The 14,955-nt window shown below is 33.1% G+C and overlaps 3 protein-coding genes across 3 annotated transcripts; all 3 read left to right on the forward strand.

Annotated features, from left to right (window-relative positions):
• The first annotated feature begins 317 nt into the window (after nucleotides 1–317).
• Nucleotides 318–5,403, forward strand: LOC126854637 (sodium/potassium-transporting ATPase subunit alpha-like). The gene is made up of 9 exons (XM_050601570.1): nucleotides 318–587; nucleotides 913–1,225; nucleotides 1,589–1,717; nucleotides 1,970–2,376; nucleotides 2,529–2,801; nucleotides 3,042–3,356; nucleotides 3,638–4,061; nucleotides 4,272–4,560; nucleotides 4,833–5,403. The coding sequence occupies exons 1-9, from the start codon at nucleotides 318–320 to the stop codon at nucleotides 5,401–5,403; spliced, it is 2,991 nt and encodes a 996-aa protein (XP_050457527.1).
• Nucleotides 5,404–7,029: 1,626 nt separating this feature from the next.
• On the forward strand, nucleotides 7,030–9,813 carry LOC126854427 (protein obstructor-E-like). The gene is made up of 4 exons (XM_050601147.1): nucleotides 7,030–7,173; nucleotides 8,463–8,780; nucleotides 8,874–9,270; nucleotides 9,596–9,813. The coding sequence occupies exons 1-4, from the start codon at nucleotides 7,137–7,139 to the stop codon at nucleotides 9,717–9,719; spliced, it is 876 nt and encodes a 291-aa protein (XP_050457104.1). The 5' UTR covers nucleotides 7,030–7,136; the 3' UTR covers nucleotides 9,720–9,813.
• A 1,909-nt stretch (nucleotides 9,814–11,722) lies between these two features.
• LOC126854433 (protein obstructor-E-like) lies at nucleotides 11,723–14,679 on the forward strand. Its single transcript, XM_050601157.1, has 5 exons — nucleotides 11,723–11,922; nucleotides 12,671–12,865; nucleotides 13,058–13,242; nucleotides 13,868–14,100; nucleotides 14,500–14,679. The coding sequence occupies exons 1-5, from the start codon at nucleotides 11,874–11,876 to the stop codon at nucleotides 14,534–14,536; spliced, it is 699 nt and encodes a 232-aa protein (XP_050457114.1). The 5' UTR covers nucleotides 11,723–11,873; the 3' UTR covers nucleotides 14,537–14,679.
• The last annotated feature ends 276 nt before the right edge of the window (nucleotides 14,680–14,955 follow it).

Below are 14,955 nucleotides of genomic sequence, written 5' to 3' on the forward strand. Positions count from 1 at the left end.
TTCTTTTTCTATAAATTTCAATTCTGCGAATTTTGTATTATTTCGTATTTTTAAGCATAAGAAAAATATAGATTATTTAATAAATTTGAATGATAAAATAAAAAGAAATAAAAGTTTCTGATAATCGATTCCAGAAAGGTGACAATGAAAGGTAAATCGATTATCAAGCTCGCTACGATTTAACTTCACGCACGTGTCCGCTTCATGACACGTTTTTAAAAGTGCATATTTTAATTTTGACAACATGTATCTTTTTCATATTTAAATTTTAAGGACATTTCGTTTTTTAATGCGTGATTTTACTCACGGTTTAGAAAATGTGGCAATTTTTATGTAAAAAGCAACGATATAACCGCGATGTGGATGCTCTTCACCAAGATATCGAGACGAACGTGCACATTCAACCAATAGAGGATCTACTGCAAAGTCTGCAAGTGGATCCTGAACAGGGCTTATCGACGATCGAGGCGAAAAATCGGTTGCGAGATGAGGGACCGAACGTGCTGACTCCGCCGAAAAAAAGGTTCTCGGATAAAGTTTTGAAGATCCTGCATTTATTCTGCGGAGGATTCTCTTTGCTAACATGGGTGACAATTTTTGAACGATTTGAACTTCCTGTGCAAACGCGCATTTTAAAGATTAAATTAAAATAGAAAGATATTAAATTAAAATAGAATAAACATTTTTTACAAAATATTTCTGATGATGATTTTCTTAACCTGCCGTGTTTACAAGTCACAGTAATTTTAATTTTTTAAATAATTTATATATTAAATTATATTTTATTAAATTATTAATTATATTTATATATTATTAATTATTTTATTAATTATATTTTATTAAATTTTTATATATTTTATATATGTATTAAAATTATTATATATATTAAAAATAATGTGACAAATTTTTAAGGTGGGTGCAATTTTATGCTTCGGCAACTATTTTCTGGAGTTGGAAGCTTACGGCGAGGCGTCCGAGTATCATCTGTGGCTCGGTCTAGTCCTGATCCTGCTGATCCTGGTTACCGGTATAATTACTTACTATCAGGATTCCAAGAGCTCGCGCATCATGGAATCGTTTCTACAAATGGTACCACAATGGGCCAAGGTCCTGCGAGACGGCGAGAGAAAGGAGCTGCCGGTGACCGAGCTGGTGGTCGGGGACATCGTCCTGCTGGAGACCGGCGACCGGGTGCCCGCTGACATTAGAATCCTGGAATGTCAAGGTGAAGTGAGATGCGTTCTATCACCGAACAAAACATTCTTATTTTCTCGCGGAACGAGACAAGAGCCTTTCTCCGCGTTCGATTTCTCGCTTCGTTCAATCTTTTATCCTATCAAAGATAGAGAAGAGAATTATTCGGGAAAACATATACACGAAATTATATATTATTGGAAAAATATTTCAATTTTTAAAGAATTAATATACTCTAACTGTCATTGATATCACAGTGCAAAAGAATTAATACTGTTTTTCAATTTTATTTTATTATATATATATATATATATATATATATATATATATATATATAAGTAACGCAAAATTATAGATTTTGTCATCTAATTATATGTTTCTTGTTTCAATAAAGGTTTAAAGGTCGACAATGGGTCGATTACGGGGGAATCGATACCATTGATACGGACGGCAAATATTCCTCAAACCGGAAATATTATTCACGCGAAAAACATGGTGTTCTTTTCTACAGACGTTGTCGAAGGTATACTATATAAAGAAATAAAAGCATTTTACTAAAATGGAATTTAAGGAGAAAGAAAAAGAGAATCACAAAGCACATACATAGAACGTTAGTAAATTCTCAATACAGTTAAATTTTTATTCTTTTTTTATTCTTTTATTTTATATTTTAATAAGTGTATTAAATAATTAATTTATTCGATAGACAATTTTTATTCCGCTAAAATTTTTATGGCACCCAAGTTCAATAATCATCATTGTTAATATTTGACAGGAATTGGAAAAGGTGTCGTAGTGGCTTGTGGTGATCATACGGTAATGGGAAGAGTGGCCAAATTAACTTCAAGATTGTCAACCCGACCTACGCCTCTCTCCAGAGAGATTAATCGCTTCATGAAAGTAATCTCGGTCTGGGCTATCTTTCTGGGCGTTTCGTTCTTCTTCATGTCCGTGGCGATAGGCTATAATTGGATCGACTCGGTCGTCTTTCTGATCGGCATTATCGTGGCAAACGTACCGGAAGGCATTGTCGCCACGGTGACGGTCAGTCTGACCTTGACCGCCAAGAGGATGGCCAACAAGAATTGCCTGGTGAAGAATCTCGAAGCTATCGAAACCCTGGGATGCACCGCCGTTATTTGCAGCGACAAGACTGGCACCCTCACGCAAAATAAGATGACAGTTCGTTTATTTTCTTCCACTTCTCGCGCTTAAAATTTTATTTTCCTATTATTCATATATTACGAATATGTAACATACATTTTATTTATGTTATATATATATTTTTTTTTATTTGTTGTCATATGCGACAATCAGCGACTGCGCGACTTCAGGTACGACACGTGTGGTACGACGGCCACTTGAGCGAGGTGATGGCGTCGGACACGTGGCGGAAATATGTCGACAGCCCGGGCTTCGAGAATCTAGCCAGAGTGGCGAGTCTTTGTAATCGCGCACAATGGGCACCGATGCCCGATCAAGACAAACTCCTGCCGCCGCTGCACAAGAGGAAGATCCTGGGAGATGCTTCGGACGCGGCCTTGCTGAGATGCATGGAGATCCTCGTGAAAGGGGGAGCTAATTCCTTCAGGAAGGATTATGTCAAGGTGAACAAGCCTGATCGATTGCGCAAGAAATTGAAATTTAAAATATAATTTTTTATTTTTTAATTTAATTTAATAGATTTTATTAAATCGTATTTTTTTATTCGCCTTAAAAAGTCTTATTTTTATTTAGAGTATTTAAAGTATAATTGATTCTAATAAATTCTTTAGGATATAAAATTTTTATATATATTATATTTGGATATTTGGATACTTTATTCTGAGACTTAAATGGATCTTTAGATATTGGAGATTCCCTTCAATTCGACAGACAAATTCCAAGCAAACGTGCATTTCTTTCGCGGCAAACATCTCGTGTGTTTCAAAGGTGCTCCCGAACGAGTCCTCGAGCGTTGCTCGACGATAGCGTACGGTAACGAAACTAAGACTTTGAATGAGGAGACGAGAATAGCATATACAAAATCCTGTTATACCCTGGCGAACAACGGGGAACGCGTACTCGGTTTCGCTGATCTCGAACTCTCGACCAAAGCCTTTCCCGTGAATTATCGTTTTGAAGCCGATCCTCCAAATTTTCCGCTTGAAAACTTGAGACTGGTAATCAACTTAATTCGCATATATTTTTAACGGACTTATTAAGCGTGGACCTTAATTTTTTTTTATTTAGAATAATTTAAAATCCAAGCATTCGAAAAGTCCTTGAATAATAAAATCTTACTTTTGCAACAAGAAATATTTAAAAATCTTTGAAATTAAACTTCTTTATGTGAATGTTGATATCTATTTTTAATCTAATTCTTGAAAAATAAACTCTAATTTACGTTTTTAATTATAATTTTCTCAATTAACGAAATGTATTTCATTCTTCTCGTTAAAAGATCGGTCTAATCGCCATGATGGATCCACCACGGCCCACTGTTCCTGATGCTGTGTACAAGTGTCGCTGTGCTGGCATCAAGGTCATAATGGTGACCGGCGATCATCCCGACACCGCCAAGGCGATCGCCAAGTACGTTGGCATCATCACGGAGCACGATGACAATGATGGTCTTAACAACAATTCTAAAAAACGTCACATTGTGGTGACGGGTCCCCAGTTACGAGATTTATTACCGGAAGAGCTGGATCAGCTGATTAGACGGTATCAGGAAATCGTGTTCGCCAGAACATCGCCAGTGCAGAAGCTGCAGATCGTCGAGAGCTGTCAACGGTTGCATCTGATCACCGCGGTCACCGGCGATGGTGTCAACGACTCTCCGGCTCTGAAGAAGGCCGACATCGGCATCGCCATGGGCTTCACAGGTTTTGATTTAATTTATATTTTAAGCTTAAAATTATTTTAAATATATATGATTGCATAAAAGATACAATTAAATGTTTCTATTGTTCTTAAGATACAAAGATTTATCATTAAAAACTTGTCGAGTTCAAAGAAAGTCACGCGCTTCAGTTTTTTAATTCAAGGTAATAATCGCCCCGTTGCAATGATGTAACTTTAATTGTGATTGTTAGGATCCGATGTGAGCAGACAAGTGGCGGATTTGATATTAATGGATGACAATTTCGCATCGATAGTGACAGGCATCGAAGAGGGTCGACGGGTCTTTGACAATCTGAAATCGAGCATCGCGTATATACTGGCGAGCAACGTACCGGAAATAACGCCTTTTCTGGCGTTTATCATCTTTGGAATTCCCTTGCCAGTCGGCGTGATTTGTATTTTATGCATCGATTTGGGAACGGACATGTGGCCTGCAATCGCCTTAGCTTATGAGAAATCCGAATCAGATATTATGTTGAGGTATTAAATCATATATTTAATCATATATTAAAAACAAAATTTATTTCGATATTAAAGAATTAGCCCTATATTTTTAATTTATAAATATTTGAAGTTTTTCAAAGCCTTTGGAAAAATTTTTTCTTCATCTAATTCAGACTAAACTTAAACTAATCAAAATTTAATTCAAGATCTAATTATAAAAATATCTCGGAAGTTAAATATTAAATAAGATATTTAATTATCTTAGATATTTAATTTTATCTTCTCTCTCTTTTCCATTAATTTCTCAGGAAGCCTAGGATACCTCAAAGAGATCATCTAGTCAGCCGACGTCTGATCTTCATGGCATACGGCCAGATCGGCGTGATCGAGGCGTGCGCGGGTTTCTTCACTTACTTCGTGGTAATGGCGGAACACGGTTTTCTACCTACACGATTGCTAGGCTTGAGACCGCTGTGGGACAGTCCGGCGGTGAACGATCTGGAGGACAGTTTCGGCCAGGAGTGGACCTACGAGCAGCGCAAGATTCTCGAATACACCTGCCACACCGCCTTCTTCGTCAGCATCGTGATCGTGCAATGGGCGGACGCGATAGTCTGCAAAACCCGTCGCAATTCATTGCTGCGTCAAGGCATGGACAATTGGAATCTGAATTTGGGTCTGCTCTTCGAGATCATTCTGGCCTGCGTGGTGTGCTACGCACCTTACATGGACCGCATCCTGAAGACGTATCCCCTGAAACTAGAGTGGTGGCTACCCGGGATACCATACGCTATTATCATTCTGGTATACGAGGAGTTGAGGAAATGGTGGATCAGAAAACACCCGGGCGGCTGGTGGGATAGAGAAACCTCGTACTAGGTAAGATAATGAAGAGAATGCCTTATAAAAAACAAAGAGAGTGAAAAATAATCTTTTTAAAGAATCGAGAATATTAATCTACAACCTTGGAAAAATACAATTAAATTAAAGAGATTAAATTGTTTTTACGTATTCTTTTTTAATTTTTGATTTAAAAAATTTTTTGTGTGTAAATTTGATAATATTTTTTAATCTTGAAGATTGACACAAAGATCAAGACAAGATAATATTTTGGGTATAATATATGTGCTTTCACAGATCGTTTTTGAATAAATACTATACACGAAATAAGATCTATTTATGTTGTTGAAAGAGAGAGAGAGATGTGAGAAAGATGTTGCAATATTACATTCTCTGACATGATGCATCAAACAAAAAAAAAAAAAAATAGTTTCGTAAATGGCAACCTTTCGCGACTCTATATTTTCCATAGTCGTGACTACTCGAGATCACGATGAAAGCAATTCTTTACCTTTCTAAATAAATAACCGCAAATGTAACGTCGAATTACATCAATTAAATGCAATTAAATAAATTGCATTATTAAATTATTAGATAGTAAACATATGTAATAAGAATATATTTTTGAATAATTTTCTCCACCATTTGAAAATAATTTAGAAATAAAAAAATTAATTTATTAATATTTTATGTATTTTTTATATTTATCTATTATTTATATTAAATGCCCAATAAGTTGAACAACAAGAATTAATGAGCACATTGCGACTTTAATTACTTAATAATTAAAATTATTGTTTAAGTAAATTTAAGAAAGAATAAAAACTTTTTGAACAAATCTTAGCTTGTAAAGTGATTAAAACAAATCGCTATTATCATTAATTGAATAGTATTAGCATTCGTTTATTTTAAAATTGCTATACGATAGGAAACGATACGAATACAAAAACTGAAAGAAACAAGAGAAGAAACTGGAATTTCACGTCGTTTTTTCGAGAGACATTGGCATCCTAAAAATATCTCAAATGAATGCTAAAGTTGTCTTGATTTTTAAGAAACTGTACCGTTTTCATCGCGTATTCTCCGTGCGCGATGCTATCTATATTTTACTTTGAATTCGCATTGTACTCAAATTTTAATTTTTTTAAATTTAATTTAATTTTATTTCTCGATTTTTAATTCAAATTTAATAAAATTTTTAATTCAACTTTATGCTACATATAATGTACAAGTAATTACATATATAAGACGTACATATAATTAAAAATGTAATTTTTGTAAATAAAAATATATATTATATTAATTAGCATTGAAATTATCGATAAAATAAATTTTATCGACATTATTTTCATCAAAATTTCGCGAGATTTTTAACGAAAACAATTGCTAATGTATGGTGTATGTACAAAAATCATTGTATATATGAATATTTTTTTTGAAATAATTATCTGTTAAACGTTGAGTCAGTAAAAATATAGTCAACGAAATACTTGGCAATGCTTCTTATAAAAATACTTGCCAGTTTAACGTATTAGCAAATATATATGTGTACGTATAAAAGATTGGCAGTTCTCCATAGAACTGTACGTAGTCACCAAGTGTTGTAACCTCGCGAAGGATAAAGTGGGGGCCGCATATAAGGCCCCGGCAATCGTCCAACAGGGCCCAGTAGTCTCTAGTCATCAATTCAATCGCGTTACCACGACTGGATCATCACACAAAGTGACGTCATTCTTTCTCTCTCTTTCAATCAACGTTCATCCTTCGTCAGGATGAAGACGGAGATCCTTTTGTTTTTGATTTGTCTCGGTGAGCTCTTATCACGCTTTAAATATCAGCTTTAAGTGAAATCAAACTAATATTGCTCTTACAAAATCCGAAACAAAACTAGATTTTTTTTTATAACTGTATGGATTTTTTTCTTGTTGCAATAGCATACATTTAATAATTTTAATTGAAATTTGCAACCAAAGAAATGAAATTTTTTGATATATGCCATATGTATGACATACATTGATAAAAGTCATTAAAAGTATATTTATTTATACATCTGGCAAATATAAATTTGAAATTAAAATAAAAAATTAAAAGCACAATTGGCAGAAATAATGTTAATATTTATATATGTGTAATATATATAAAAAATATATTATTGTATTTGATAAATTATAATAAGAAAAAAAAAATAATACTTTCTATTTATATTTTATATTATTTTTATACTTATATATTTTATTTTTTATTTTACTTAAGCATATTTTATATTAATGATAACAAATTTTCAAATAGCAAAAATTGTTTCACAAAATTTTTTATTAAAAATAAAAGAGTATGAAAGACAAGAAATTTTCGAGAGAGGAGACGCTGTTCAGGATCGTTAACTGGCTATTATCGCTTAGTTAAGGATGTTTGTCGAGGAATCTATCGGTGCTGCTGATTCAAAAGTTATCAAGCTAAACCGAATGAGCGACATTTAAGTTCTGTGCCAGCGACAGATCGAGTGTGCATATGGAAGCCCGGCAACTTTCTCGCTTTCTTCGCTCACGCTCGCGAGGTCGACCGGCGTTTCTTCAGGGACGCAGACGATGTGCTGCCTTGAAAATGCGCCAAGAGACCAGTCGACCCTCCGTCTTAACATTCACATTCTTTTTCTCTCTTAATTCCCCTTTATTTCTCCTTTGCTGAATAATTCGTGTCACAAAGCAATCAACGAATTCAAGGAACATATAAAAATTCAGAGCAATGATAGTCCAATTCTATATATAAACTTATTTTGTCAAAAATTAGAGATTCAAGTTTTCTGTAATTTTCTTTTACTAGATATATATTTGTACTGTTAGTTAAAAAAAAAAACAAATATTTTTCTCTTTCCAAACTTTTTTTTTACCTTAATTATAATAAAAATAGTTCACATTTCATAAATACTACTATTATGCAAATTATGTGCAAATCATATTCTAATTTTTGGGCATATTAATATAAAATAATATTAAAAAATAACTTTGAACAACTCTAAATATATCTCAGTTGACATTACTTTTTATTGTTCTGTGATCTTTCATATTATATAATTTTGTTCACTCCTTTTTTTCTATCAGGAGCTGTTACCGCTTTGACGAGGAAACAAGAAGCCGCCGAACAGAGTCGCCGAAAGACCGCTTTGCCGACTACGGCGAAGAAGCAGCAGCCGACCGCAGAGGAGGAATACGAGGACGATGATGAGCTCCTGGATCAGTGTCCTGAGCCCAATGGTTATTTTCCTGACGCGGAACAATGCGACAAGTATTACGACTGTCGAGACAATAAAATAACGGAAAAACTCTGCCCCGACGGCCTTGTCTTCAATGACTTCAGCCCGCAACACGAGAAGTGCGACCTGCCTTTCGGTATTGATTGCACGAAGAGACCTAAACTACGTAAGCGAGTCATAATTATACTTGAAAAAAAAAAAAATATGATCTCCACTGGATAACTGCTATTCCGTTTTTATATATCTATTTATTTCACAGAAAAGCCACAACCATCGCCACACTGTCCTCGCATGCACGGCTACTTCGCTCACGAAGACGCCAGGAACTGCAACACCTTCTATTACTGCGTGGAGGGCAAGTACAACATGATCACTTGTCCGGACGGTCTTGTCTTTTCGGAGAAGACCGGTATCTGCAACTGGCCGGACGAGGCGCAGAAGAAGGGTTGCGGTTCACGCGAGCTCTTCAACTTCACCTGCCCGAAGGTCGACGATAGCGTGGCCGCGACGCACCCGCGTTATCCCGATACCGAGGACTGCCAGTATTTTTATGTCTGCGTCAACGGTGAAATACCGAGGCGAAGCGGATGCAAGCTCGGCCAGGCGTTCGACGAGCGCACCGGGAAATGCGATTGGGCCAGGAAGATACCCGAATGGTATACGAATTATATATTTTACTAGAATTTAATTTTATTGTAAAAAAAAATATATATATATATATATATATAACGAAAAAAGTAAATAATCCTAAACTCTGTGTGATACAATTTAAAATTATAATCCATCAGAATATAAGCATGTCCTTTCTCTATAAAAAAAAAGAAATAAGATTTTTTTCTCTATTAAATTCTTCACAAAAGTCAATTAATTCAATAAATAAATACACATATTTCTTATATTCTTTAATTTGCCTGCTGTATTATTAATCATATATTTCTCATTTTTCTTATCGCTAAAAATAAATATATAATTGAATTACAGCAAAGACTGGTACAAAGATCAACTGACTGATGAAGAACTAGAAGCCTTGGAGAATCCACCGCCGAAACCTAAACCAACTGGTGGACCAAGCAGAAGGAAAAGCAACAGGCCAACCCACCAGTAGAATATTATATTCCTAGATTATTTGTATAGGTCTTTAGGTCCCTTTATTTTGGAAAACCGCCCTATTGTATAATAAACTTATCTTTTTACTAGAATTAGCTTTTTTCAAAATATATATTTAATCCTAAATCCTAAATTTCTGAATTCTTATTCGTTTAAAAAGAAAATCATGATTTTTGTACTGCAAATATTTCAAGATATATCAATCTTCTAATTACAAAGAAAATTTTACTCAAAGTTTCTTTATTAGAATCAATGACAGTTAATTATATTTGTATGTGTCTATAATTATTATATTCATAATATTTATCTCTAGAAATTTACTTTATCAATTTTGAAGTATTTTTTTTTTTTTTATTTCTTTCTGTTTTTTATAAAATTGATATTCCGCTAATAATCTCATTTACATAAATCACAATGACATAAACCAAGAGATTCGGGATTCTTCCGCAATAAATTCCAATCGCGTGTTAAATTTGCATGACCAGTGAAAGTGCGATATTGACCGACGTTCCTTGCACTTCTTGTATTGGAAACGTTTCCAAAATCCAGCTCTAACGTAATGTCTTCGTAAATACGAAAGATAGTGAAAATCATTTTACGTAAACCGAAGAGTACATTAGAACATTAACTATTGTAAGAGAAATATTATAGACAAGGAAATACTTATAAATAGCTATATTAAACATAATAGCGATAAACAATATACAATATTACAAATTATTTTATTAATATAAAATAAAATAAAATATATTTTTATATATTTGTTTCTTCGTTAAATGTTTAGGGTAGAACTCATAAATTTTAAGCGACTCAATTAACATTGTATCAAATTATTATAATTTTTTTACTTTACCGTGGAAAACATTAGAAAACATTGTGGAAGCAAAATAGTTATTGAAAGAAGAAAGAAATAAAGAGAAAAAACAATACTATTTAAAAATTTTATTTTTCATTCTATAATTTTTTAATTCACAAAAAATCTAGGTATTAATTAAAAATAACAAAAATGACGTAAGTACGCAATGAATTAAAATTTTATATTTTATAATATTTTTATATATAAAATATAAAAAAAAAGAATGTTGCATAAAATTTTTTTATATTCTTTAATATGACTATTGACATTATAGCTATACAGTTCTAACTTGTTATTAATATTTTACTGTAAAAACCATCTCAATAAATATCCTGACAGTAACAATGTCTCAGTTTTTTTAGAACAATAGAAGCGAGAGCGAAGGTGAATGTTAAACGGTAGTTATAAGAGTAGAAAGCCTAACAAAAGACTATTTGCTGGTCAACCGCAGTCAACGATGCGTAATTTAATGTGCTTCTTTTAAAGTCGTTTATTTAGAAATGGGAGGAAACAATATTTCTGAATATTAATGCTTTTTTAGATTTTAGGAATGCTTATTCCCTTCTTTTTTGATTTTCCCAGAGAATATTACGAGAAAAATAATATTTTTGAAACGGCAAAATTCTCATTTTTGTTTTATTTCTATCATTTCAAATATTAATTTTTTTCTCTCATATATTTTTGCTCTTATTAGATTTTTTAATAATTAAATCCTAAATATATTTTCCGCAAATAATTACTTGCTTTTTTTACTAAAGTATAATAAAGTTCTCCCTGTTTGTCAATTGGATTTGTAAAAAATTAATCCTCGTAGAAAAAGAGGTATAATTGGCAAAATTGCTTTTTTTATTCATCGGAATTTGTCTTAATGCTACTTCCGGGCATTTACCCGTCATCGTCGGATGCATTGCGATATGCATTTTTCTTCTCGAAGAAAAACGCGACGAAGGCCGTCGAGGTGAGAGGAGAAAGAGTGAGAGAGAGAGAGAGAGTTAAAAGTATACCTTCCCTACCTCTCACTCTCGTTTCCTTTCCCTCTCTTGTCTTCGATTTTCATTCTCAACCGGTGTCGATAAAATATGACGGCGAAAGTGGGATTTGTCCGTGATATAGTGGGGATCCAGCCGGGTATAGCCAGCCGGCGAGTCGAAGAGCTGCAGTTTCACGAGAACGACGCCATTCCAAAGAGGGACCAAAAATTAAATAGCTTCAAATAATCGTTCGTCCTTTGTAGTGAATCTTAGTGTGATCTAGGATCATCCCGCGAGAAAAAGAAAGACGTAAGAGACCGGAAGAATGTTCACGGCTGGGATCGTCACGTTGCTAGGCGCGATCGCGCTGACACGTGAGTATCGATCGTTGAATTATCATCTCTATAAAATGATGAAAAATAATAATTGCATGGCATTTTTAGAAAAAGAATTTATATAATTTCTTGCAATGTTTTAGGTTTGTAAAAGTAAAAAACTCTATGAAAAAGGTATAAATTTTCTTGATCACTTTGTAAAAGAATACATGCATTAATATATTTTATACACTTTCGCCATGTTCCAATCTCTGTTTATTTTTAAAGTATAACAATTATTATAATATAACATAATTTTGGGAGCGGAAAAATGACTGAATATTTTAAAGATTGTACTCAAATATATTAAAATATTAATAAACAAATTTATGTACTTTATAATTTTTACATTTTTATAATTTTTTTTTTGTTTACTTTTATAATAATATATATCGAATTTTGTTTGTGGGATTATTTTAAGCATCAAATGTGCGTGTTAGTGAATTATTTATTCGTTGACAGATAAAGGAAAGAATGCGCTGGAACTCGATAGAAATGTTAGAATTAGAACTCGGCGCGGAGATAGTGCGAGAGAGTGAACTTTCTAAAGCGTAAATGTCAGTTCTCTCGATTGGCGGATTACATAAGTATAGTCGAACGCGGTCGGGACAAAATTACATAACGACAAAATATGATAACACCTATCCGAGAATTCGACGACGAGAGATCGAACAAGTTCAAATGCCTTCGGAAATCGATTTTCTCGAAGAAAAACGGGAAAAGTATTAATATCAATATAATGTTACAGACGCTGCATTTAATTGTCCCAGCAAGGACGGCCAATACGAGGACAACAAGCAATGCGACAAGTATTACGATTGCAACGACGGCATCGCGACAGAAAAATTATGCCCGGATGGTCTTGTATTCGATCCTCTCAATCGCAAGGTCAACAAATGCGACCACGTATTTAATGTCGATTGCGGCGATCGACTCGAATTACGTAAGGCAATATCGATAAAATTATAATATTTCGTAAAAACATTAAATTTTCAAACGAGAATCAATAAGTGTACCTGTACAAAAATTGTTAAAGTTTTATATAAAATTTAAAATATATGTAATAATTAATTTGTATAAAATAATATTATTTTAATTAGTTATTATTCAATTAATTAATGATTCTTTTTAACAGAACCTCCGCAACCAACGAAGAAGTGTCCACGACGAAATGGCTTCTTTGCGCATCCCGATTCGTCGGTATGCAATGTCTTTTTCAATTGCATCGACGGAGAAGCGATCGAGATCACCTGTACCACCGGGCTACACTTTGATGAGTACTCTGGAACTTGCGTGTGGCCTGATAGCGCTGGCCGCGAGGTAAAAATCTTAACTATTTATTTAATTTTTTTTTAATCTTTATATAAAAAAAAAATCTGTTAACGATATCTAAAGAATTAATTGACATTAAAAATTTCGAAGGAAGGAAAGAGAAAAACGAAATTTGAAACATATTCAAAACTCGAATAAGTTGCAATTTATCCGTTAAATCTTTAATTGAGAGAAAGTACGTCGCAATTTCTCGTACACCTGTAGATACCATGTACTTTCTCTGAATTACATTTACAGATTCTTTGACAAATTCGAAATATTTCATTGTTCAATTATCAAAATTTAATAATGCAATTCTAACGTTAGCATTTTTAATTCTGAATTTAAGAATTATGTTTAAAGAAACGGATAACTTTCGCTCCTATTTACAAGATGCAATTAATAGAATTTTAATTCCGTATTTAATACGTTAAAAAATTTCCATTCCTACATAAAATAAAAATAAATAATTTTTAAAAATTAAAATAAAAAAGAATAAAACATCCAATGTAATAAATCTACTAGAAATCTATCTCCTAGGATCTGCGAATAAAATTTAATAATTCTAATAAATAAGAAAATGCATACTTTAATTAATAACGATAAATACGAAGAGATAAATCGTATAATGCAGGGCTGCGGAGTCTTGAGTAAAAAGCTGAAGGACGGTTTCGAGTGTCCGAGCGAGGCTCCAGTGGACAACAGGGGGATGCTCATCGACCATCCTAAGTTCGCGCATCCCGATGATTGTCAGAAGTTCTACGTGTGCTTAAATGGCGTGACACCTCGCGAGCAAGGGTGCAGCGATGGCACCGTCTACAACGAGGAGCAGCAGAGGTGCGACGTACCCGAAAATGTCCCCGGATGGTACGAGTCGTTCGTCATTCATTATATCATATTATTACGTCATCATACTCATATATTAGTACAAATAATTACTTTTATTGATCATTAAGTAATTGCATTAAGATCGTTCAATTAGACTCGGCAAGATCACGCACGTGATCTCTCTAATTTTTTAAATATAAAACTTTTTTAATTTTTAATTTTTATTTTTCATAGTTTTTCATTTTTATAGATTTTATTATATTATTATTATGTCATATTATTATATCTTGCTTATTTTTTGACATATTAATATATATATATATATATATATATATATATATATATATATATATATATATATATACTTTGAGTTGATTGGATAAATGTCATGTTTTATTTAAAGGTGAAAAAGTTTAATAATTGTTGTTTGCCTTGCAGCGAGGACTGGTATAAAGACGACGACAAGAAGCCATGAAGAAATCATCGGTGCTCATCTGTCCCGCATCGGGACATTTCATGTTTCACTCTAATCGTGTCACCCCCCCTCACTCAACGAGTAATCCCATTGTGTGTGTTTAGCCATTTGAGTGTCTTGAAATACATTTTATTTTTACTTTATGTGTCTGTCATTTTCTTTAAATCAAATCCTAATCCTTCTTTTTTAATCTTAAAACAAACTACGGCAAATTAAAATTAAGATCCTTTCTTCTCGCAATAAAAAATTGTTTGATTGATGTAATTAATCAAGAAAATCATTAATCCTGAATATTCAAATTGATTAATGTGACTATTAATGAAAAAAGTCAATAATTGTAAATTGCAATTATGATTTGTAAATTATAAATATAAATTTTCGTGGAAAAAAATACAAAAGTATTTGTGCAATTAATAATA

The sequence above is a fragment of the Cataglyphis hispanica genome, chromosome 14 (assembly GCF_021464435.1).
Source record: "Cataglyphis hispanica isolate Lineage 1 chromosome 14, ULB_Chis1_1.0, whole genome shotgun sequence".
Classification (NCBI taxonomy): domain Eukaryota; kingdom Metazoa; phylum Arthropoda; class Insecta; order Hymenoptera; family Formicidae; genus Cataglyphis; species Cataglyphis hispanica.

Coding starts and splice junctions, on each gene's coding strand:
- LOC126854433 (XM_050601157.1), top strand. CDS start 11,874: ATGTTCACGGCTGGGATCGTCACGTTGCTAGGCGCGATCGCGCTGACA. Junction 12,866..13,057: donor CGGCGATCGACTCGAATTAC/GTAAGGCAATAT, acceptor TCTTTTTAACAG/AACCTCCGCAACCAACGAAG. Junction 13,243..13,867: donor CTGATAGCGCTGGCCGCGAG/GTAAAAATCTTA, acceptor CGTATAATGCAG/GGCTGCGGAGTCTTGAGTAA.
- LOC126854427 (XM_050601147.1), top strand. CDS start 7,137: ATGAAGACGGAGATCCTTTTGTTTTTGATTTGTCTCG. Junction 8,781..8,873: donor CACGAAGAGACCTAAACTAC/GTAAGCGAGTCA, acceptor TTTATTTCACAG/AAAAGCCACAACCATCGCCA. Junction 9,271..9,595: donor GCCAGGAAGATACCCGAATG/GTATACGAATTA, acceptor ATTGAATTACAG/CAAAGACTGGTACAAAGATC.
- LOC126854637 (XM_050601570.1), top strand. CDS start 318: ATGTGGCAATTTTTATGTAAAAAGCAACGATATAACCGCGATGTGGAT. Junction 2,802..3,041: donor TCAGGAAGGATTATGTCAAG/GTGAACAAGCCT, acceptor ATGGATCTTTAG/ATATTGGAGATTCCCTTCAA. Junction 3,357..3,637: donor CGCTTGAAAACTTGAGACTG/GTAATCAACTTA, acceptor TCTCGTTAAAAG/ATCGGTCTAATCGCCATGAT.